The 23,655-nt window shown below is 49.2% G+C and overlaps 7 protein-coding genes across 7 annotated transcripts; 4 read left to right on the forward strand and 3 right to left on the reverse strand.

Moving 5' to 3' along the window:
- Positions 1 to 1,252: 1,252 nt before the first annotated feature.
- Positions 1,253 to 3,567, forward strand: N7533_005642 (putative RING and UBP finger domain protein; the record flags this gene model as incomplete). Its single annotated transcript, XM_057102292.1, has 2 exons — positions 1,253 to 2,284; positions 2,359 to 3,567. The coding sequence occupies 2 exons, from the start codon at positions 1,253 to 1,255 to the stop codon at positions 3,565 to 3,567; spliced, it is 2,241 nt and encodes a 746-aa protein (XP_056961922.1).
- A 305-nt stretch (positions 3,568 to 3,872) lies between these two features.
- On the reverse strand, positions 3,873 to 6,675 carry N7533_005643 (5'-methylthioadenosine/S-adenosylhomocysteine nucleosidase family protein; the record flags this gene model as incomplete). Its single annotated transcript, XM_057102293.1, has 2 exons — positions 3,873 to 5,913; positions 5,963 to 6,675. The coding sequence occupies 2 exons, from the start codon at positions 6,673 to 6,675 to the stop codon at positions 3,873 to 3,875; spliced, it is 2,754 nt and encodes a 917-aa protein (XP_056961923.1).
- An 856-nt stretch (positions 6,676 to 7,531) lies between these two features.
- Positions 7,532 to 10,827, forward strand: N7533_005644 (uncharacterized protein; the record flags this gene model as incomplete). The annotated part of the gene is made up of 5 exons (XM_057102294.1): positions 7,532 to 8,146; positions 8,447 to 8,943; positions 9,070 to 9,266; positions 9,406 to 9,671; positions 9,805 to 10,827. The coding sequence occupies 5 exons, from the start codon at positions 7,532 to 7,534 to the stop codon at positions 10,825 to 10,827; spliced, it is 2,598 nt and encodes an 865-aa protein (XP_056961924.1).
- A 282-nt stretch (positions 10,828 to 11,109) lies between these two features.
- N7533_005645 (3-demethylubiquinone-9 3-methyltransferase) lies at positions 11,110 to 12,201 on the reverse strand (the record flags this gene model as incomplete). Its single annotated transcript, XM_057102295.1, has 1 exon — positions 11,110 to 12,201. One exon carries the CDS (start codon positions 12,199 to 12,201, stop codon positions 11,110 to 11,112), a length of 1,092 nt encoding a protein of 363 aa, XP_056961925.1.
- Positions 12,202 to 12,800: 599 nt separating this feature from the next.
- On the reverse strand, positions 12,801 to 14,748 carry N7533_005646 (putative C6 transcription factor (AmyR); the record flags this gene model as incomplete). The annotated part of the gene is made up of 3 exons (XM_057102296.1): positions 12,801 to 13,217; positions 13,284 to 13,734; positions 13,784 to 14,748. 3 exons carry the CDS (start codon positions 14,746 to 14,748, stop codon positions 12,801 to 12,803), a joined length of 1,833 nt encoding a protein of 610 aa, XP_056961926.1.
- Positions 14,749 to 16,932: 2,184 nt separating this feature from the next.
- On the forward strand, positions 16,933 to 20,091 carry N7533_005647 (glycoside hydrolase family 31 protein; the record flags this gene model as incomplete). The annotated part of the gene is made up of 4 exons (XM_057102297.1): positions 16,933 to 17,639; positions 17,693 to 18,103; positions 18,164 to 18,334; positions 18,405 to 20,091. 4 exons carry the CDS (start codon positions 16,933 to 16,935, stop codon positions 20,089 to 20,091), a joined length of 2,976 nt encoding a protein of 991 aa, XP_056961927.1.
- Positions 20,092 to 21,429: 1,338 nt separating this feature from the next.
- N7533_005648 (alpha-amylase) lies at positions 21,430 to 23,375 on the forward strand (the record flags this gene model as incomplete). The annotated part of the gene is made up of 9 exons (XM_057102298.1): positions 21,430 to 21,588; positions 21,645 to 21,683; positions 21,736 to 21,851; positions 21,910 to 22,018; positions 22,080 to 22,308; positions 22,366 to 22,528; positions 22,588 to 22,734; positions 22,793 to 23,033; positions 23,094 to 23,375. Coding segments are annotated over 9 exons (1,485 nt in total), but the record flags the coding sequence as incomplete, so codon positions are not given.
- Positions 23,376 to 23,655: the final 280 nt, after the last annotated feature.

A 23,655-nucleotide genomic window follows, 5' to 3' on the forward strand; every position in this document is an offset into this window, starting at 1 on the left:
GTTGTCAAGACTCTGACTGGCAAGACTATCACCCTGGAGGTTGAGTCTAGCGACACTATCGATAACGTGAAGAGCAAGATTCAGGATAAGGAAGGCATTCCTCCTGACCAGCAGCGCCTGATTTTCGCAGGCAAGCAGCTTGAGGATGGCCGTACTCTTTCCGACTACAATATTCAGAAGGAATCCACCCTTCACTTGGTTCTCCGCCTCCGTGGTGGTATGCAGATCTTCGTTAAGACTTTGACCGGAAAGACTATCACTCTGGAAGTGGAGTCATCGGACACAATCGACAACGTGAAGAGCAAGATCCAAGATAAGGAGGGTATTCCTCCTGACCAGCAGCGTCTCATTTTTGCTGGCAAGCAACTTGAAGATGGTCGTACTCTTTCCGATTACAACATTCAAAAGGAATCTACATTGCATTTGGTTCTCCGTCTCCGTGGTGGTATGCAAATCTTTGTCAAGACCCTGACCGGCAAGACCATTACACTGGAAGTTGAATCGTCGGACACAATCGACAATGTGAAGAGCAAGATTCAGGACAAGGAGGGCATTCCTCCTGACCAGCAACGTCTTATCTTTGCCGGTAAGCAGCTGGAGGATGGCCGAACTCTTTCCGACTACAATATCCAGAAGGAGTCTACTCTTCACTTGGTGCTTCGTCTTCGGGGTGGTCAGTAAACGCTCTTTATGATAGCTCGACTACGATAGGCCCTATGTGGCCTGCATGGCGTTTGGTCGGTTTCGAGGCTGCGGCTTCTTTCCTGCTTTTTTTGATGGTTTTACGGGCATAACTTCTCTTTCTCGGACACCCCTGACGGTGTTCCATAGTTTATTATCTATGAATTGAAACTCGCTATTCTTGCGGTTCACTAATATCTCTTCCACGTAAACATACTACTAGTTAACTAGAACTTATAACCCATAGTAAATATCCCTCACGCAAACCTGTCGCTTATGCCCACCCTGATAGTCTTCTCACTGAGAGCCTAGGCGCAAGCCATTCAATTATCGCCACTCCGTGTCTAAATCAGCCGGACCATGGAAGTTTTGCCTCTCGTCTGTTGCCACTCGGAGCCTTGAGGCTAAACTGAAAGTGGTAGATCCGGGGATCCTAGGATGATTAGTCATTGCCTTATCGCAATCAACCCACGTCGATTGGGAAAGTTGGCATTCATGCGTTGGTTTAGAACCCCCAGATGATCGATCTTATTGATGCCCATTCACAGTGAAAGGGGTGCAATCGGCCGGGATGCCCGCCTACTTCTACCACCTGATTCTTGAATTCTTTCCCGGCCCACGCAGCTCGTCGCCGACAACCTCGCTCGCTCTGGAGTCCGCATGCGAAGCACTGCGCCCGTTCCAGTACCTCACCAGCTCCAAGTCCACGCACACTTCAAGTTCCAGCGCAAGTACCAACAAGGAACCTACTCACGACCGAAGATCTCGACTTCATCACCCTGACTCATCAAGTGATAGCGGGCGTCCAACCGCCAGCACAAAGACAGCTACAAGTACACCAAGCAAGAGCCCCTCCTCACCCCACGCCCCATCTACCTCTCTGTCATCCTCCAATAAGTCGACCGACATCCGCTTCGACACTATCGCCATCGAGTGCATTGATATGGTTACCCCCGACTGTCCGCCAAAGCGCGCCCGCGCCCGCAGCGCCGCGCAGGAAGAAGATAACCTCGTGGCGGCGGGCATCGGCACCGAGATCCTGGGTGGACTACGCACTAAGGGTCGCTATATCCCCTTGGATCAGAAGGTCGGCGAGAGTATCTGGGGAATTGTTCATTTGTATCGCGATGTGCGGGAGTCGTCTTTCCTCGCTGATGATGACGATTACCCGACCTACTTGAAAGGGTCCTCCGCTGCTGTTGCGCGACATGGGCCTGACTCCGGGGGCTATGATGCCATCGCTGCTGGCAGTGGTCCTGGCGCGAGTAGCAAGCATGGAACTAGATATGGACATGGCAGGTCGCGGTCTGGAGCGAAGAGCACTGATCCACCGGGGTATCCGTTTCCTGCGATGGCGTCGTCGTCGGCACAGGGCCCCGAGGAAGATTGCACGACGCTGTGCATTTTGGCTGTGCCGGCTTATCTATCTGGCTCTGATTTTTTGGGCTTTGTGGGCGAGAAGACTCTTGATGATGTTTGCCATTTTCGAATGATTCGGACCTCGCGTGCGAATCGGTACATGGTTTTGATGAAGTTTCGGAGTGGGAGGAAGGCAAGAGAATGGCAGAAGGAGTGGAATGGGAAAGTCTTCAATAGCATGGAGGTACGGCTCTCCTCTTTCTTTCTTTCTTTCTTTCTTCTTTGGTTAGGGGATATTGGTTTGCTAACTGCCTCTAGCCTGAGACCTGCCATGTCGTCTTTGTCAAGTCAGTTGAAATCCAGGTAGCCGAGCCGGGATCTCTTTCTGGTTTCTCATCCGACTCTGGCGTAATTCCACCCTCAAACAGTCAAGGCACACCCCGGCACGGCGTCGTCCCATCAACTAGCCAAGCAACCTTATCCTCGAAACCCCTCGCCCCTCCAACACCAGCTCTGATCGAGCTCCCAACATGTCCCGTTTGCCTCGAGCGGATGGACGAAACAACCGGTCTCCTAACAATTATCTGCCAACACGTTTTCCACTGCACATGTCTTCAAAAGTGGAAAGGCAGCGGCTGCCCCGTCTGCCGCTACACGCAAGACGAATTCCGCAAAACCAGCCAACTCCCCTGCGAAGACGAAGACCCCGCCGAATGCAGCGTCTGCCAATCCGACCTTAACCTTTGGGCATGTCTGATCTGCGGCAGCGTCGGCTGCGGCCGATACGACGGCGCCCACGCCTTCGACCACTGGAAACAAACCTCCCACGCCTTCGCCATGGATCTCACCTCCCAACGTGTCTGGGACTACGAAGGCGACGCATACGTACACCGCATCATCCAAAGCAAACCTGGGGGCAAACTCCTCGAGCTCCCAGCCGCAGACCACTCCGCGCTGGATCCACCAGACTGGGAGGACGCCGTCCCACGCGAGAAACTTGAGAACATGAGCGTGGAATACACCCACCTCCTCACGAGCCAGCTGGAGAGTCAGCGCGCATATTTCGAAGAGATTGTTGAACGGGCGGCGGATAAGGCGTCGCAGGCTAGTGCGGCTGCTGCTGCTGCCGAGGCGGCTTCTTCCAAGACTATGATGGCGTTGGAAGATCTTCAGTCTAAATATGATGCTCTCTCCGCTGAGGCGATACCGGGTCTCGAGCGTGATCGAACACGTCTTGAGAAGCGGGCGGATAAGTTCGAGGCACTTGCCCGGCGGATGGAGAAGGATTACCGCGAGGAAAAGACTATGAATCAGTCTCTTTTAGAACGATTGGATCTTCTTTCTGGAGAGAATACGACACTGAAGGCTGAAAAGGCGGATTTGGAGGAACAGAATCGTGATCTGACTTTCTTTATTAGCAGTTCGCAGCAGTTGCAAGGTCAGGGGGAGGATATTGTTCAGGGAACTGTTAGTGTTCCTGAGCCTGAGGTGAAGAAGAAGAGGAACAAAGGGAAGGGCAGGAAGTGAATGACTGCCCAGGTGTTGATTGGATTGGATCAGTGTATTGTCCCTTGTTGTCTAATACCGGAGGTGTTTTGCTTTTCTCTGCATCGGTCGTTGCATACTGGATCTTTCTGGTGCATGAAGGCTCGAGAGTTGTATGATTATGATTTATGATTTCAATGAAACTCAACGAGAAAGCGTCGGGTTATAGCGCGTTGTGTCTCTATCAATATCCTTTCTGATCGGTGTCGTTCTGGTAGTACCGGACCCTGGGAAGGGAACTGATTTAATTTCCAATATTTGCTTAGGTGCTCATCAATACTGGCGCACTACCAGTACTGGATAAATGCCCTAGCACAAGAAGCCGCAGTAATTGCTGCATATTTCTGCCACAGTTTATTCTTGTGGCTATCAGCATAGTCACAGACCCCCTTAATGACAACACAGGGTAAGGCATCCCAAGCACCTGCTCCTTCCATCTCAAACCCGACAACATTCTCGTTCACTGCAATCTGGTCACGATGTATAGCGGACTTGAGAACACTATCTCCAGATGCCATGAGACCAACGTGAACGATCGGTTGATGCCTCTGATTCTGTCTACACCGTTGTACGAGCTGTACATCCTCGCAACCAGTCACTCGGCAGCTTAATTCTGGAGCACCGTCGCAGACGGGGTCGTCACTTTTTCGGCAGTCTGCACACTCACGACAGACCTGGGTATTGTGGTGTTTATGACGGTACCACGATGGGAATAGCCTATCTTCCACATGCCCAGGATACGATGTCACATCTTCGTCCAAGTCATCGAGGAAGGTTCTCACCTTATGCTGGAAGTTCTCTCGGTGAAACTGAGTTTCCAGCGCCGCCAAAACCGAGCCAATTTGTGGGTTCGGTCTACCTAATGACGCTTCCATATCAATCTTCCGTTTGAATCCATCTGAGTACTGTCGTCCATGATCGTATTGTACAACCCCTTTGCTAATCACCACATCCCCAAGTAAGATCTCTTCACTGTTGTTTTTGAACGGAATGCCTCCGCATACCCCAACAACAAGGGCTAAAGTCACCTTGGTAAAGCTCATGGCACACGCAGTAGCGACATTGGCGGCAGGGGCTTTGCCAGCGCGTGGAGGGTGAACTAGAACAACATTTCGACCTTTTATAACGCCAACTGAATAAAAGTTGGGATCATTTGCTGCCTTGCCGTACAGTTTTTCATCCCAGTGATTATCGAAAGTTGAAAGAACTGCATCGGCTTCTAGAGGTAGTGCACAAATAATTGCTACGTCAAAGTCATCTCTGGTCCTCGGTCTCGCGGGATGTTGCGTGTCGGGTGCTTGATAATGATATTTCTTGTCATGGGTATGCAGAGTTTCGCTGATTGGGAGATTCTGTTGGCTATCATCCGTGGAATCGTTGGCTTCTGGAATCGATAGCAAGGATGCCACGGGTCCTAATGGTTTGGTCCCCTTTGATTGCGTTTTTATCATTGGATGACTGCTCTCATCAAAGTTGAGGTCGTTTTTCAACTTGGTAATGATTTTGCAAATCCCCTGATCGCTGAGGTCGCGACGCTGGAGCCAATTTACTTCATCCCATGTCCACTTCGCCCCATTAACGAGATCCTCTTCCAAAGGCCTGATAGCTTTCATGTAATATGCATCCACAAATCCCGAATCTGCGAACACAGTTTCTCTGCCCTTATCGGCAAAGCGAAGAAACGAAGTCTGATCTGTACAAAACCTGACGGCCCGCATTAAACCAGTCTCCAAATGGAACCGACGCTCACATTCCTCCCACAGCTTTTTCGCAAGCCTAGAAGGCTTGTTTCTCAGCCCAGTGAAAGATGGCTGATTATAGATATCAGAAAGCTCATCTCCTAGCTCGATTTCGGCCAGCGCGATCCCAAGGGCAAGGATCGTCGGAAATGGGTGAACACTGTAAGGAGGCCGTCGGCTAGCCTGAGAACCGCATTGGCTATCAATTCCTTTGAAAATCGTCGAGAGGAATATTCTGTCGAATAATGGGTATGGATGGCCATTCTGCACCTTGCAAAAGAGAGAGATATCATCGATTGATAGAGACCAGTTGATCCACGGTCCTTCTAGAAGGTGTAGAAGAGACCGTGCTAAAATCAGCCCCAGAACTCGTTTTGCTGCATATGTGGGTTTCACAACCTCCAGCAAGTTTCGAAGGCTTTCAAGGCTTCTCCCAGCGCACTCTTCCTCCAGCTGTAGGACTTCAAGTGGCTGCCCTAGCTCAAGACCCCATAGTTTGTTATTGCCATCCTTCGTCAGTTGTAAGCAGATGTCTTTCGAATCTTCGTGGTCAACAAGGCATGCAAGTGTGTTCCTTTCATTTGAAACACTGCATATGTCAGCTACTGGCTTTTCTGATAAGACAAGGAATATCTAACTTAATAGGACCCCAACGAATTCGGCACTCTTGAATGATATCTGATCCCGCTAACAGGATGAAAAAGCTATCGCGCGACGGATCTGGATCTCGCGAGCTCCATCGGGGGTCAAGGCAGAGCTTTGCTTCCACACAATGGCCTAGCTTTCCGCTATGCTCATGCCCTTCCGATTGGCAGGGCCAGTTTTCATGCAGAGTGTGGTACAGAGTTTGCGATAGATGGCGAATGCTGGTCTCACCACAAATCGCCGCCTCGCTGATCAACGGGGTCGGGTGTGCTTTTTCAGTCAGGTCTTCCTCGTCCTCAAGAGATTGACCACTATCAAGTTGTTCTACCAGAATATTCGTCAAGCTGGTCAGGTCTTGAATTACCCGATGGTCATCACTCAGGAGCTCTGCTATCCTTAGCTCTCGTTGCAAAGAGCTCTGAAGAAGCTCACGCACCATCCCAAGACATGAGTAAGGGGTTTGCGTCCAAATTTTCACTTCTTCTTTAGGGGCATCGGTCCAACCAGGCAACAATCGGGGCCACCACTTGGAGGCCCGAGGAGGTTGCTTTTCTTCTTCTGCCTTTAGCTGCAGATACTTTGCGCTCACGAAGTCGCCGCGTAAGGCCTTATCGAAAGCCTTTGCCATATTTTCAAATGAACGCCGTAATGTAGATCCTTCGGACAGGGCCACGAGAATATCTGTGTTGTGGATCTCCAAGGCCATTATGGCGAGTGATATCTTCAGATCACGGTACAGTCGTGGGGACTGCCTGAAGGGCCCTCCTAACGCTGTAATAACATCTGACACTAGAAAAACCAGGTCGGTTTCCGCTGGACGAACGGTCATCGTGTGAGATATACCTAGTATCTAGGTAGGTACTACCATCAGGAATAAAATGTCGCTGAATACCTAGGTAGTATTGTGTGTTGTTGTTGGTGAGCTATCCTGATGTGCAACAGGTGCCTCACTTCTCACTTTTAATTTGTCAGCCTCAATCTGCCTGGTGTTTGTTAGCTGCAAACCCCTCATTTTATTAGGATTCTCGCTTCCCCTTCGGGTTTAGCGCTCTAGAGTACTAGCAGGTTATAACTAGCTAGTTTACTACTTGCCAACTCACACATGTCGACGGATGGCCCCGCATCAGATTTAGGTTCTCATTCTCGACTTGAACTGATTCTGGCAAAGGATATCACTAGGCATGGTGAACATCTGATATTCAATCCCTCAACCACAATGGCTATCGCATCTAGAGCTGCTGAATGCGCACAGCTCTTCGACAGATATGCGAGTACACTGGCCGAGGATGAGCCGCTCATGCAGGATATGGAAAACCAAATTTTCCGATTTAATCTGTGGGTGACGAGTAACTTCATACTGGCTCCAAGCCGAGCTTCGATGGACTGGAGATTGCGGAATGCCCCGTTGCAACAATCAACGATGGTCGAGTTGCTAGATGACTTGAAATCGGACCTGATTAGTATGCCATATGCCTAGAGCTTCTTTCTGAATCAATGTCCATTGATATTAACACAACTAAGCGCAGTCCACTCTTTCATACAGTGTCACAATACCCAAGGGAATGCAAGACGAGAATTTCTTCCATGCTGTTAGCAAGACGCTGGATGGTCTTTTCCGCTTGTCTCGAGCCATTCGCCGCTCAGGAATTCTCCGCAGATACATGAAAGTCGGAAACCATGTTGAGTTTGATGAAGATGGCGTAAATCTAACAGAAGCATTTTGCAATGGTGCAAAAATGCTCATAGATTTTCGCATGAAGGAATCCAAGGCGAGTGAGGGTCTACGGCAACGCATTATTGATACCATCTGCTTGCGCCAGCAATACTTTTCCTACCAAAAGACCAGAAAAGCCGAAAACGGCCCAATTGCAACAAAGACCGACCAGGGCCATCAAGCAACTCCAAGGTCGGCACTCAGGTCCACAGCCAGCATCACTGGTTCTCTCACGTCGAAGACACCACGAAAAGCGACAAAGCAATCACCGCGTATGCAAAGGGCTCGCCAGTCTATTAAGACAGCGACAACAGCTCAACCTGATCGAATGAAAAAGGCCTACTCTGGCAATTCCGCCAATGAGAGGCCAAACCATGGCGTTGATTATAGCGACGCGGATGTTCCTCCGCCACCAAAGGTATTCGGCAACATCAAAGAGTCGGAGTGTCCGTACTGCTTTCTGGTTTGTTCAAAAGAAGAGCTGAGCGGAACAAGATGGAAGTGAGTAGCTGCTGTCTTAGTACACAGGAAGATATCTTTGGCTAATCGTTGAGAAAGGCGCCACATTATTGAGGACCTTATGCCGTATATTTGTGTCTTGGAATCTTGTCCCACCCCAAACTCTCTCTTTGAGTCAAGTAAGGAGTGGTTGAATCACATGAGAAACCAACACCCTTCTAGTGGTTGGACCTGTGTTGATAAAACACATGATACGTCCTTTTTCTTTCAATCGGAATCTGGATTCATAGACCATTTGCATCAGTTTCATGAAGACCAGTTCGAAGACGACGATATCGACGACATCGCGGCCGCATGCTATCAACAGCTACCCGAGGATATTATGATTAAGGAATGTCCATTCTGTCCTACAGTGCAGAATGTAGAGCTGGGGCCGAGTGATATGATAAATCATATCGCATACCACCTTATTGCGCTGGCACAGATCTCTCTTGCAGGCCATATAGATGGTGACCAGTCGCAATCAGCATGGTCCGAATCAAAAAGAAATCCAAGTTCACGCCCGGCCAGTGCAGGATCTGTTCAGGAACGACTGCACTCAGAGTTCAGAGATAGCGATGACCATGAAGGCCCCACATTTCTATCAGACGAGGTAATCCCAGATGCAGATGTCGAGCTGGTTGATGCGTTGTGGCAGAAAGTTCAAAAACCACAGGAGGATCCCTCGAGGGATTTGACACTTCACCACTTCATCGCTAAATTTGAAATTCAAGCGAAGGAGATCACAAAAGACGTCGCTGGGTATGTAATCTAGCCGGTATTATGTTATGATACTAATTGTTCTCTAGGAATACCAACAATTCGATCATGTATGACCTCTAGTGCTGTATACCGCACTGCACTTTCACTAACATCTTGTTTCCGTAGACGTGAGACCTCCAAGGATTCGGTGAGATGGGCTACGATGTCCGAGCCAGACAGCGGTGCGGATGTACTACAAGCTGCACTTAATGAAAGTCGTCGAAAGGCTATTGGGATTCGTGGCAAGCAGGGAAGCCCCAGGTTAGATCCCGAGAATACGGACGATCATCATGTCCCGCCGTTTCTGTGTCAGTCAGTCGCAGGTAAGTGAAGGAGTGGAGAGTGTGTGGCTTGATCGGAGTAGAGGACAGAAGGAGGGAAAGAGGCAGCCCTGGAGGAGAGTGTCCAGGTGCCTCGCACATCTGGATGGCCAGTTGACTGACTGCTTTGGTATATTTGTAGAGATTCACGACAAGTTTGAAGACCTCGAATGGATGCAGCGGGTACGACTTACTGATGGCATGTTGTCCAACGATCCTGCCCATCCCTACTACCTAGAAAGTGATCCAAAAGTCAAGGCCCGCAATCGATATGTCAATGTACAGGCATGGGCCAACTCCCGCATTCATCTGCGGGTGCCCGAGGGTGAGTGTGATTTCATCAACGCCTCACCGATCACATTGAAGGACTCGGCCACACAAGAAAAGAGGAAATATATCGCGACGCAGGTGAGTTGGCAAATTCATCATCCTTGATGCCCTTGTTGAACTACCTACCTAGGTAGGTGGTAGTGCATCAGCGTTTCTCCTTCCATTTCTCACAATCATGATGCTAACTTGAACAAACTTTCTAAATCGACAGGGGCCTAAGCTTGGTTATATCTCGCACTTTTGGCATATGGTCTTCCATGAAAGTAAAGATGTGGCTGTTATTGTCATGTTGACACAGACTTTCGAGGCAGGTCGGGAAAAATGTGCACAGTACTTCCCTTTGGACGATGAGCAGGTTTCTATGACCCTGACTGAGGAGTCCGCTGAAGACGCCGATTTAGAGCAGCAACCTGAAACAATGATTGAGCCTGCTGTTGTTGAGGAATCTCATGCTGAAGAAACTGTATCCGAGGAATCTAAAAAGAGGATTGAAACCACCGTAACCGAGAGGAAGGTTAAGACAGCAGAGGCTGAAGAACCCGCCATTGTTAGTCGACCCGTTGCTCAACAGATTTTCACCGAGAAGGCTCCTCGGGAGTCCGCCGAAATAGTTGCTGCTAAGATGAAGGTAGAAATGCCTTCGACTATTGAGCTTTATGTTCCGAGTCAGAAATCGGAGTTGGAACCGATGGTGACCAATCAAAGCAGCCCGGTGAGAATGAGAACTTTCAAGAACATGGGCAAGGTCACCTTGTTAGAGTCAACATTTGATGCCAAGTCACGCTCGGAGATTCGCAAGCTCCAGCTGACAATCGGCTCAGAGTCGAAGATCGTGTGGCATTTTCTCTTTGCGGGCTGGGCAGATTATTCCAAGCCAGAAGGCAACGATCGCGAGGCGCTCCTTGAATTGATAAAATTATCAGCTTCCAAATCGGGGCCTGACAATCCGCGTGTGGTCCACTGCAGTGCAGGCGTCGGCCGCACAGGAACTTTCATCGCCCTTGATTATCTTCTCCAAGAGCTTGAATCGGGCCAATTGCTGCAAGTAGCCGATCCTGAAACTGACCCTATCTTTGAAACGGTCAACTTGATGCGCGAGCAACGCATGATGATGGTTTACAACGAGATGCAAATGCAGTTCATCTACGAGGTACTTCGAGAACAAACGGATATCAAACTGGGCAAAGTTTATGAACAAAAATATGGGTCACCTGGGAGCCAGATAGCTGGATGAACAACGACCAGCCAAGCTTGTCAACCTTGGAAGCTGGGCGATCACTGACAGGATGATTATCCGCCAGCATCGCGATAGTCGCCTCCGTCGCAACCCATATCGCTTACAGCGAGAGATATGGCAGGGATTGGGAACCTTTCAACTTGAAGGCGAAATAGTACTATGTTGAGTTGAATACGCCATACTGCTGGTAGTAGGTATATTTATTAAAAAAAATCTTGCTCTAGTAAATTTATTGTACAGACAATGCATATATCTTACAAGGATATCTATCTTACGCCCTCAAATCCCCTTCTTCACAGCCCAGAAATAATTTCCCCAATCCTCGGACCCAGGCACAATCTTCCAGCCTAGTCCAGGCACATAGATTGTACCAACACACTTCCAGCGCATACCATCCAGCGCAGCCGGACCCGCGCGGGTCACGTTGGTATCAGCGGCACGCATGAGACCCTCCTGCGCCCACGAGTGCAATTCATCAGGGTTGACAAACTTGCTCCACTCGTGCGTGCCACGTGGTACGACGCCAATGGGCCAGGGTGCTTCGGCAATGACTTGGTTTAAGATCCAAGATGGGAATGTGCGGGAGATGGTCGATCCAATGAGCCAGCCACCGGGCTTAAGGGCTCGTAGGCAGTTCGCAAGGAAAGCCTGGGGTGTTGTGGTGGTTGGGTCGATGTGTTCAATTACTTCAAAGAGGGTGACCATGTCGAATTGCTGGTGGCCGGTTGGTGAAGATGAGGATGCAGATGCAGATGCAGGTGCAGATGCGGGGGCGGAAGCAGGCGTGGAACCGGCGAGAACGTCTTCTAGTGTGGTGTTCAGGTATTGGAAGCGACCGCTCCGCATGTGTGCCTCCACAGTGGGATCCATGCGTCCGTGGTCCCGCGCGATCTGGATAAGTGTTGTGGTTGGGTCAATTGCCGTCATGGAAGCGGCACGCGTGGGCGTTGGGGCTGAGGCAGCGCGATCGAGCGGGATGGTGCGCGCCAGTGATTCGGCAAAAATTCCCCCACCGCAGCCAATGTCGAGGTAATCAAGGTTTGCGGCGGTCGCGGAGTTGGAGGATTGGGGAACTGGGGAGCCAGCTGGCGCGCTGTCTGCCAGACACGACGCAATGAATTCGTGACGGAGCGGGTTCATTAGGTGGAGGATTCGTGATGGTCCCATGGGGTCCCACCAGGAACTGGCGAGTTTGGAGAAATGCGAGACCTCATCGGCAGAGACGGATGATGTAGAATGCGATCGGTTGCTGGGAAATCTTCGGGTTTTAAGAGAGGGAAGAGGAGAGGTGTGACGATATGAGGACCCGGAGCTGGTTGGAGCTGCGCGGAGTGCGCGGAGCACGAGCGATCGAGTTTGGAGGCTTGTCATTATGCCCAGCCAGAGCTAACTGAGTCGGACGGACCAGCGGAGGTGGTGGCAATGGGTGTTGGGTAATTGGGCGAAGTTTGGACGGTTCGGATGGTCTGCGGAATTGAGTCGATAGATACCGATAAAAGGACTAGTTAATAGTTAGCGCGCCCGTACCTTTATTAACAATAGTGTTCAGTCTAGTAGCACACCTACCTAGTACCACTGCATTAGTTTCATTGCTCGTCTAGAGATCCGGGGGAGAAGGTAGGTTGTTGAAGCTATCCACATATCGCGACTCGGAAAATTTGCGGGCCGATACCAAGATAGGTTGGGCCGTGGCTACCTTTGTATTTACTACCTATCCTCTACCTACATCTGTCTGTTAATCAGTCCCGGAGAATCCCATTCCAGGTGAATTTTATTTTCCGGATTTAAAGCTAAGTTTTCTTTTCGTTCTTGGTATCTACCTGCTAGTAGTAGAGATACCCGAGGATAGTTAGTACCTAGTAGATAGTCGATCGATAATGAAAGTATGAATGATCAGTTCTATTCTAGTTAACTCCAAATGGTATCATAAAAGTCATAAAATCCACATATAAACAAGAGTCAAACCTATCCTAGGAAAGCAGACAATCTTGGTAATCAATTCCAGCTCCTTGGTGCATTCCAGACATATCAGTAATAGCCTCGATTCGTTTACAATCGGCTTCAGCCTGTATTTCCCTGTTTGCGAATGAATCCCATCCATGTTCAACTGCCCATGCACTTAGCTGATCAGGAGTGGCAGCGCCAAGGGTAGGAAGAAAATTGCCAGTAGTGATCGTGCAATCCAAACCTAACACCGTCTTGCAGCGGTCTAACAAGTCCGGAAACAAATAAGATGGCGAGCCACGAATCTGCGACAGCGTGTGAAGTATACCCCAAAGTAGCTCCCGGGGATCGATCGTCGATTCGGCAAGCCGATCGACAGCCTTCGAGCCTAGGGATCGGGTAACGTCGGCGACTGAGGAACCCATGTCGAAGAGTTTTTGCTCCTGCAATAATTCAATTAGTTTTCATACGAGAAATCTTTCGAGTTGGAGACACGGTAGAGTCCTTACCATTCCGATCCCATGCGCATCTACTGCACCTTGAGATGCAGATCCAATAACACTCATCACGGCTTTTCCGACCAAAACCGGGAGGTGAAAGGGCAATACCGAGTCATCACGCGAGCCTGGCTGAGTTGCATGGCTCATGGATAGCTTCCACATCATAGATTGTAGCCATTGTTGTGTAATCAAGATATCCACTTGTTGAATCTCGAGAACACCTTCCAGTGATATGGGCTTGCAAAGACTGGACTGGATAACGGACGTTGGTGGTCTCTCGACAAGCCCATCACCCCCTCCGGCAGCCAGCCAGTCGTAGAGATTGGACGTGAGCTTCTCAAAAATATTGATCAAGTTGATGAAACCGTATGCTAGAATTGGATCTTCCGAACAAAGAACTTGCGGCTTGTGAATCGAACTGCGAAGCATGACGGGCTTAGACTGCTGAAGCGCATAGCCCCTATTTCAATTAGCATATGACTCTTTCAGGGGTCGAATTGAAAACAAACCTTTCCGTTATGAAGAGAAGCCAGAAGATTCGCCGCCTTTCCTCGGCCTCTTCTGGTGGGTACTCTGCGTATCTGGACTCGCGATTCAAGCCCAATGTAAACACCATTGAAGTAGCCTGGCATAGATAAAACCAGGCTTGGCTTTGCTTGTCGAGATTCCCGTAAGAGGCGAAAAGAAAGAAAGAGGTGAGAAGGCTCTCAATACTGATCTCTTCCACGATGTCACATTCGCGTCGCGCCCGCACGGCCTCCGCCAATAGTTTCTCCCCGGAGACGAGGGAATGGCCATCGCCTAAACTTTGCAAGCGAACGGGATCTGGGACCGGTGTGGCTCCATCAAGTTTCAATTGAATATGGGTTGCCGCACACAGCGATGCCAGGAAAGCGTATCGGTGCGGAGAGAGGAGCTCTGGCTGGTGACTGTCGCGACGCAACTCGTCTCCCCGAACGACCGGCATAATCGGGAATAAGTACTTCAAATAAACATTCACATGTGCCAAAAGAATTTGCGGCGTCAGGCGAGGCGAATGTGGGAGTGCCTGGTTATTCGCCCATTCTGCTGTTGAATCCGTAGAGTCCGGAGAGGAGGCCAGCTCCGGAGGCGGGAGCTGGGAAAGTGTATCGGAGGCATCCTGAGAGGAGGCATAATGCGCATCGGAAATTGCAAATGCGGGTGAAGCGGGCGAACTCAGTCTAAAGACAGAAGGGTCGGGAAAACTGTCCTGGTCGGCATAGAATTGATCTCGGGGGGTGTCACTTCGGGCCGAAAGGGGATGAACAGGGGCGAGAGGGTACAGCGTTCGGAATTTGGGGCCTTTTCGGCGCAAAACATCGCTGTAAGAGCAAGATAGTAACAGGCGTTGACATTTATCGCAAGGCAGCTCGCGCGAACATTTGATCTTGCGCCTGCGACAATTATCACATGCTTGTTTTGAGGATGGTTTGGATGGTTGGGCGAGGTCCATGATTTGGCGCAGACTATGGAAGAGAGCGTCAAGGATCAGAGTTAAAGATGGTTGTAGTGCATGATAACCAAAACAGAGGGACAGAGTAGTAGGTGTGGATGATAAAATTCCACTGGTGGGCTCACAGCTGGGCTGAGATGGTAGAATCACGGAATCATGAAATCATGAAGTTTAAGACTTATTCTGGGGAAAAAGCGCGGGGCCTGCTTAGCAGTTCAACCCCGCAAGGCCCATGCACGACGAGGCCCTGATACAGTACTAATTACCTCTGCTATTACATCCATTACATCCACCCTTAGTCTAGCACTTCTATGGCCTCAATCTGGTTCTGGTCAGATTTATGTCTGACCTTCATGTTGCCCCACGTTCTTATGCCCGTGCTTGAAAAGATTGAGAGAAGTCTATCAGGGGTCTGGGGTCCGTCCGTTTGAGTTTCGAACCAATAACACGAGGATCTAAGACATCTTTCCTTCCAGAATCATGCAAGAAAGCCATGAGGCGGAAACCTTCGGCATCTAAGCGAAGCATTCGACGAGATCCCCCTGTTTATCGTCCCTTGGCCAGGATGACGACGAAAGAGGGAACCCTAGGGATGGGGTAGAGTGTCTTCTATTGGACTAGAGCTTGTTACTTACGCCCTGTTCTCCCCCAGATGGACCTCTGAGTGGAGGATATGCGGGGCGATGCGCGATTTTCTGGTTGATGACTATCACAGTAGCGTCCACCACTAAGCCACGACGAGCCAGCGTCTCTGCAGGTCTTTCAACGGGGACGCCCTTTAATATCTGTGGAAATTTCTAGACCTCTAGGGGCGGCCCAGCCGATCCAATCAAATGCATCCTCCTGCCGCTCCAGGCTTCTGTGAAATGAATGATGATGTTTGAGAGGGGGGTTTCCATGCCGAGAGAATGCTGCTTCCTCGGGAAGCCGAAATTGTGACGAGGAATCGTGACTGATCCCACTCATTATTTTCTTGCCCCAACATCATGTCACCGCTAGAATTCTAGTCCGGTGGATCTTCGGAGAGTGCCGCCATTGAAGTACTCAGCTCGATGATCAGACACTCAAAAAGTCCCGAGTGTCCGGCGAGAATCTCGGGACCTTTTGAGAGGTTAGGGATTCAAGTTCCGAGTTACTTTGTCACAAGCAAGGAAGCAGGCAACTACTCCGTGATCCGGCCAATGCATATTTCTCAAGAGGCGAGAGTATCCCGTCACCGGGGTCCTTCATTTCGAAACTGTCCCGCTAGCGTGAAAAGACTCACCGGTGTTGAGTCCAACTAGGCCCGAACCGCAACTCTGGCGAAGCATTAGGCTATCAAGGTTCTCCGCTTTCCGGGGGTTACTCACCTCAACATTGGATTGTACTTGGTGCATTTCCAAGGTTGGGGAATCATTGGACTCCGCATTGTTTAGAGATCTTGCTGTCAGTCCAGTCTTCGGTGGCGGGCATTTTAATATTGCTTGCATGATATGAGCTACCCGGTTTCGGGTTCTGTCAGGCCTATAGCTTCACCTATTCAAAGCACACTCGAGCTAATAAGCTCCAGAGAGGGAGAGAAGCTCGGGCAATTGTCGGGTGACCAGCCAATCACCATTCTCGATCCACGGAGCGGCCCTGGCCATACATTAGCGTCAGCAAACTTTCGGCCCTTGAGGGATCTCTGCCAACTTGACCATATTGGGTATGGTTTGAATGGATGCCCACGGTAAGGGACTCTTGAGGGGGCTGCCTAGGGTTGTTTACAGTATTGCAAGTCCTGTCGCACACCTCAGAGTGGAATGCAAGTGGGATGATCTGCCCCGCATATTCCCAAGCCCCAACCTTAGGAAGCCCCCTCTCCTCCCAACCCCGCAAAAGCATTCAGCCACTCGCACGCAGGGACATTGCGCTGGAGCTCTCACAGTGTGTCCCCAGCGCATTCACGGAGATTCGACGGAAATTTTATACGGTCGCTCTGAGCTCATTTCCGTCTGATTCGGGATGCCCTCGGTGTATCTCCTGTCGGCGAGATTGCGTTCGAGACTGTAGTGCTACGAGAACTGCAGGTTGATCTGCCCCGCAATCAGCTATAAGAGAGGCTGGAGACAGGGTCGAAAGGAGTGTTCTTTTTTCTCGGAGCTCGAAGGAAGAGAGACCGCTGTTTCCGATCCACATTGGAAAGAGAGAACACCCCAGGTCGCTATGGTTGGATTCGCAGACCTACTGCTTGGTGCTTGGCTGTTGCCGGGGGTTTATAGCGCTAGTTCCAGCGCGACCCTCACGCCAAGCAGCTCCATTTCCTCGGCATACCATCAGTTTACTATCCCCGCCGCTGCAGACGAAGGGGCTAATTTGATCGCCAACATCGACGACCCCGAGGCGATCAATGCTCAAACCGCCTGTCCTGGATACAAAGCTTCGAATGTGAAGCAGACTACCACTGGAGTGTCAGCCACCTTGGCTTTGGCTGGAAAGGCGTGCAATGCATACGGAACAGACGTGGAATCATTGGATTTCTCAGTCGAGTACCTGGCGAACGATCGTTTGAACATCCAGATCGTACCAAGCCATGTGGACTCTTCAAATGCGTCGTGGTACCACCTTTCCGAAGATAGTGTGCCTCGCCCCGCGAGCGGAAAGCATGCATCTCGCGCAAATAGTGAATTGGAGTTCAAATGGTCCAATTCTCCTTCTTTCAGCTTCAAGGTCATTCGAAAATCCACTGGAGATGCAATCTTCGACACAACCGGCTCGGTTTTGGTTTTCGAAAACCAATTTACTGAATTCGTCACTTCTCTCCCGGAAGATTACAACCTTTATGGATTGGGCGAGCATATTCAGCAGTTTCATCTGCTAGAGAACTTGACCCTGACCATGTATGCATCGGATATTGGAGATCCCATCGATACGTGAGTTGACAAATCATTCCTACGGAGAAGAAAAGAACTAACTCTCCACTTAGGAATGTTTACGGAAGTCATCCTTTTTACCTCGATACCCGATATTATGACGCCTCCCAGAAACACGGTTCGATGTCTCCTGTTTCTAGTGGCAAGATAGACAGTTCTAAGGACTATATCTCCTATTCCCATGGTGTCTTCCTGCGAAACGCCCATGGCCAGGAAATTCTGACCGGACCCAAAAAGCTCACTTGGCGCACTCTTGGTGGTAGCATCGACTTGACTTTCTATTCTGGTCCTTCACAGGCCGAGGTTACCAAGAACTATCAAATTAGCACCATTGGCCTGCCCGCAATGCAGCAGTACTTTACTTTTGGCTACCACCAGTGCCGATGGGGCTATAATAACTGGACTGAGATGCAAGAGGTTGTTGACACATTTGAGAAGTTTGAGATTCCTCTAGAGAACATCTGGTGGGTGGAATCTACCTAGGTATGAGATTTTGCGACGAATACATTTTGACAGCTTCATAGGAATGATATCGACTACATGCACGGCTACCGCGACTTTGATAATGACAACAACCGATTTTCCTACGAGGAAGGAGAAGTATTCTTAGGGAAATTGCATGAGAGTGGCCGTCACTACATTCCGATCGTTGACTCGGCACTCTACATTCCAAACCCTCATAATGAGTCTGATTCGTAAGTTACCGGTGGAACATCCGAGTCCTCTTCACCTCCAATCTCAACGCATGAACTCACACGTATCTAGATACGATACTTATACCCGCGGTGCCAAGGATGATGTCTTCCTCAAAAACCCAGATGGCAGCACCTACATCGGCGCCGTCTGGCCCGGATATACTGTCTATGCCGACTGGCACCATCCGAAAGCCGGCAGCTTTTGGTCCAACGAGCTCGTGACCTGGCACAAGAAGGTTGCCTTCGATGGTATCTGGATTGACATGAACGAAGTATCATCTTTCTGCGTTGGAAGCTGTGGATCCAAGAACCTGAGTCTAAACCCTGTTCACCCTGGATTCTCACTGCCTGGCGAACCCGGCAATATCATTTACGATTTCCCAGAAGCATTCAACATCAGCAATGCAACAGAGGCTGCCTCTGCCTCTGCGGCTTCATCCAGCCAAGCCGCTGCTGCAGCAACTGGTGGTTCATCCGCTAGTTCCTCTGCCTCGTACCTTCGAACTACTCCTACTGCTGGAGTACGCGATATCAACTACCCTCCCTACGTGATTAATCACGACCAGTCTGGTCACGATCTGGCTGTGCATGCGGTTTCTCCGAATGCAACCCATGCCGATGGTGTTCAGGAATATGATGTGCACAACCTCTACGGCCATCAAATTCTTAATGCCACTTACCATGGTCTCCTTGCTGTGGCTCCCGAGAAGCGACCTTTTATCATTGGTCGCTCTACCTTCGCTGGATCTGGTAAATGGGCAGGTCACTGGGGTGGCGACAATGCCTCCAAGTGGGCATACATGTTTTTCTCGATCCCACAGGCGCTTTCTTTCTCGCTCTTCGGTGTTCCTATGTTTGGAGTTGACACATGTGGTTTCAATGGCAACACAGATGAAGAGCTCTGTAACCGCTGGATGCAACTCTCGGCCTTCTTCCCTTTCTACCGCAACCACAACGTCCTTTCCGCAATCAGCCAAGAGCCCTACCAGTGGGAGTCGGTTGCGCAGGCGTCTAAGGATGCTATGAAGATCCGTTACGCCATTCTACCGTACTTCTACACACTGTTCCACTTGGCTCATACCACCGGATCAACTGTGATGCGAGCTCTGTCTTGGGAGTTCCCTAATGAGCCCCAGCTGGCTCGTGTCGATACCCAGTTCCTTCTGGGTCCATCGATCATGGTTGTCCCTGTTCTTGCACCTCAGGTCGATACTGTGCATGGTGTTTTCCCAGGTGTTAAGGACGGCGAAATCTGGTATGACTGGTACAACGGCTCTGCTGTGCAGGCCGAGCCCGGTGTCAACACTAGTATCCCTGCTCCCCTGGGTCACATTCCGGTTTTCGTGCGTGGTGGAAGTGTCATCCCTATGCAGAACCCTGCCTTGACAACCCGCGAGGCTCGTAACTCGCCATGGTCTCTTCTCACGGCCCTTGACGCCCATGGATCTGCCCAGGGAGATCTCTACATTGATGATGGCGTTAGCCTTGTTCAAAACGCCACTCTCAATGTCAAGTTCAAGGCAGCTTCGTCTATTCTTAGTGCTATTCCTCAAGGCGACTGGAAGGAAGAAAATGCGCTTGACAAGGTTACCGTTTTCGGCGTTAAGAAAAGCCCCCATTCGGTGACTCTCAACGGCAAGACCGTTCCGTCGTCATCTGTGCACTATAATTCAACATCCCAGTCTCTGTTAGTCGGTGATTTGCAGAAGATCACCTCGGAAGGAGCTTGGAGTAAGAAGTGGATTCTGAAATGGTGAGCTTCTAAGGAGTATGTAGAAGTCCAAGTACCAGAACGGAGTCAAAATCTCCGATAGTTTGCCTATGATATTCTGATAGCCCAAATTGGAGCACTTTTCTTGATATGAATGAAGAGTTACCTAGGTAGTGACCAATTTCAATACAAGACCAATGATTTCCAGCTATATCCATGAACTGAGCTGACAAGAATCGAGCCAACGCTCCCCTATTTCAACTCCGACTGTCAAACGTCCACGCGTTCCGCTCCACAGAAATTAGTAGAAGTCGGCCTCGCACCGAATCGTGATGTATTATGGCCGAAACCCGAATTTTGAAACAATGCATGCAACTCATGACCGCTCCTTCTTGCAATGTGGGACAAGCTGAGGTGCAGACCGGTTCCTCCAAACCGAGTCCACGCGGGTTCTGTCTAGTGCTTATGCGTGAAACATGCGGGCATCTACCCTCCCCACCCGTGGACTTCCAGAAAAATGCAAAAAAAAAAAATTCCAAAAAAAAAGAAATTCAGAGAGGCAGTCAGGTTCTAACATACTCCGTACAGTCTTCGGAGCTTCTGAAGGGAATATATGAATTGCACTTGCCATAATAATGGCAGACTTAATATCTACAGAGTTTAACGCTCGTCGGAGGAATATCAACATCAGGAATGCGATCGGCAGCAGCCCCCAAGCTTTTCCAGCCCCCCGTTGTAACCCCGTCTGCGACCCTGGAAATTTAAGGTCTGCGATCGAGCAACCTGATTAATCGACGGCATGTCCGAGCGATGATCCTTTAAGGCCAGGGTTTTAATTACGGGCCCCAAGCGTCTGGCGTTTGCATTCCTGCGTTAGCGTACTGACATGTGGACATTCCTGGCTAATCCCGTCATGGGTCAACACAGTTGAAATAGCGAACCAGGCCACGTGAAATCGGGATCTGGGCAAATCACAGTGCGTATCATGCCTTTCGGGTTTTCAGTGTCAAAGCCGATGATCTACCACCTTTAGTATCTGGTTGTTTTAGATTTAGTCGCTCCGCCTCTGAACTACATTTTGATAAACTTTGCATAGGGGGGTTCTAGTGCCTTATAAACTTTACATTTTCACGAGCGCATATGCTATTGTGTGCTTTTCTACTTCAGATCTACTATAAACGACTGGGATCGGTTAGTTGAAGGAAATTTGCGACGATCTCCTGGTCGCTTTTTGTCTTCTTGGAATACCTTGGTAAATGTTAATTGGACCTACTCTCAACCAGGAAGTACTAATTACTGACACATTTGGAACTACAGTGAATTAAAAAATCTCACTATCCGACCTTCTACGTCCCTGATTTGAAGATCAATTTGTTGGAAAGACATTATGCTTCCGCATTTCCCCCTTTTTGCAAGCCTGCTTGGCTTAGCAATCGCTGCAACTCCAGCTCAATGGCGGTCCCAGTCTATCTATTTCATGCTCACTGATCGGTTCGCTCGAACTGATGAGTCGACTACTGCCACTTGCGATACCAAATACGGAGTAAGTCTTGATTGGAAAATAATTTCGGCCTTACTTTAAGACTAATGGATGGCCAGAGGTATTGTGGCGGTACCTGGAAAGGCATTGAGAAAAAGGTATGGCTTCAATTCCGGGATATTCAACAGGGCAATTCTGATGATATTACAGTTGGACTATATTCAAGGAATGGGATTTACGGCCATCTGGATTACTCCCATTACTACTCAAATGGAGGGAATCACTTCCGACGGATCTGCCTACCATGGATATTGGCAGCAGGACATGTGGGTAAAATAAGGAACCGCAACTTACCATAAGAATAAACTGACTTAGTATTTGCAGCTATGGTCTTAACTCCGAATACGGTACGGCTGATGATCTCCACTCCCTCATTTCGGCTCTTCACGACCGAGACATGTACATGATGGTCGATGTTGTTGCCAATCACATGGTTTGTCTCTCCATGTCGAATTCATGTCTTCGGATGCTAATCTGATTTACATGGATTGTAGGGATATGAAGGCTCTGGGGACTCGGTTGACTACAGTGTTTTCGATCCATTTGATTCTCAAAAGTACTTCCATCCTTATTGTGAAGTGTCCGACTACAGCAATCAGACAAATGTCCAGGATTGCTGGCTCGGTGACTCGACTGTTTCTCTGCCAGACCTCAACACGGAAAGAAACGATGTTCAGAGCCTGTGGTATGATTGGATTGAATCTCTGGTGTCCAACTATTCAAGTGAATCCCTCTTCCCTCAGCATGCCGAAAGTTTGCCCAGCTAACATAATAACATAGTTGACGGCCTGCGCGTTGACACTGTCAGGCATGTCCAGAAGGATTTCTGGCCCGGTTTCAACAAAGCTGCCGGTGTATACTGCGTAGGTGAAGTATTTGACGGTGATGCGGGATTTACCTGTCCCTATCAAGAAGTCATGGACGGTGTCCTCAATTATCCGATGTAAGTACAAACTGAGCCTCCTAAGAGCATTTGAATCAGCTAATTTTGAATTGAATTAGCTATTTCCCGCTACTAAGAGCCTTCCAGTCTACCAGCGGGAGTATGAGCGACCTTTCCAACATGATAAATACTGTGAAATCCACATGCTCCGACTCAACATTGCTTGGGAACTTTATTGAAAACCATGACAATCCTCGTTTTGCTTCGTATGCTCACAAGTCTCACTAGTCGGTGAGAGATATAAATTTTACTAACGTATCTCAGGTATACGGATGACATTTCTCTTGCAAAAAATGTAGCAGTGTTCACCATTATGGCTGACGGAATTCCAATAATATACGCGGGCCAGGAACAGCACTACAACGGGGGTAGCGACCCATACAATCGCGAGGCTGTCTGGCTTTCCAAATATAACACGGATAGCCCGTTGTATAAACTGATTGCTAGCGCAAATTCTATTCGGTCGCATGCAATTGGCCAAGATGATGGCTATCTCTCCTACAAGGTATCTTGAAAATGACCTATCCTTTCACAAACTCACAATGTTCTCACACAAAGTTACTAGAATTATCCAATCTATCAAGACCAAACAACCCTCGCAATGCGAAAGGGTTACAAGGGCACTCAGACCATCACAATTCTCTCCAACAAAGGTGTCGATGGAGACGGATATACCCTTGATTTGCCTAACACTGGTTACGCAGCTGGTACGACGCTGACTGAGATCATCAGTTGCTCGACTGTAACAGTTGGAGATGATGGAAAAGTACCTGTTTCTATGAAGAAGGGTCTACCACGGATCTTGTATCCAAGTTCTGAGCTGAAAGGGTCTACTCTGTGCTCTTAGACATTCTTGGAATAGAAGATCGTGATCTTGCACGAAACGGTTTTTGAGGTTTAGTAACCCTCAAATAAACCACACCTTTTGTGTCATTTAATGAAATTACCATATTTTGTATTCAGCATCTTGTCCCCGAGTATAGAACGCCGTGTCGGAATAAAGTAACTTTTGTACTCTTACGGAACAAAACTTAAAACATGTTTTTATTTTTCAATTCTCTGACAATTGCTTTATTTTTTTTTTCATGGCTGCTCAACAGCGCAATTAGAAACCGTGTCCAAAATCA

Source organism: Penicillium manginii (genome assembly GCF_028828005.1).
Source record: "Penicillium manginii strain IBT 31320 chromosome Unknown utg000004l:1.0-7231830.0:1.0-7236170.0, whole genome shotgun sequence".
NCBI lineage: Eukaryota > Fungi > Ascomycota > Eurotiomycetes > Eurotiales > Aspergillaceae > Penicillium > Penicillium manginii.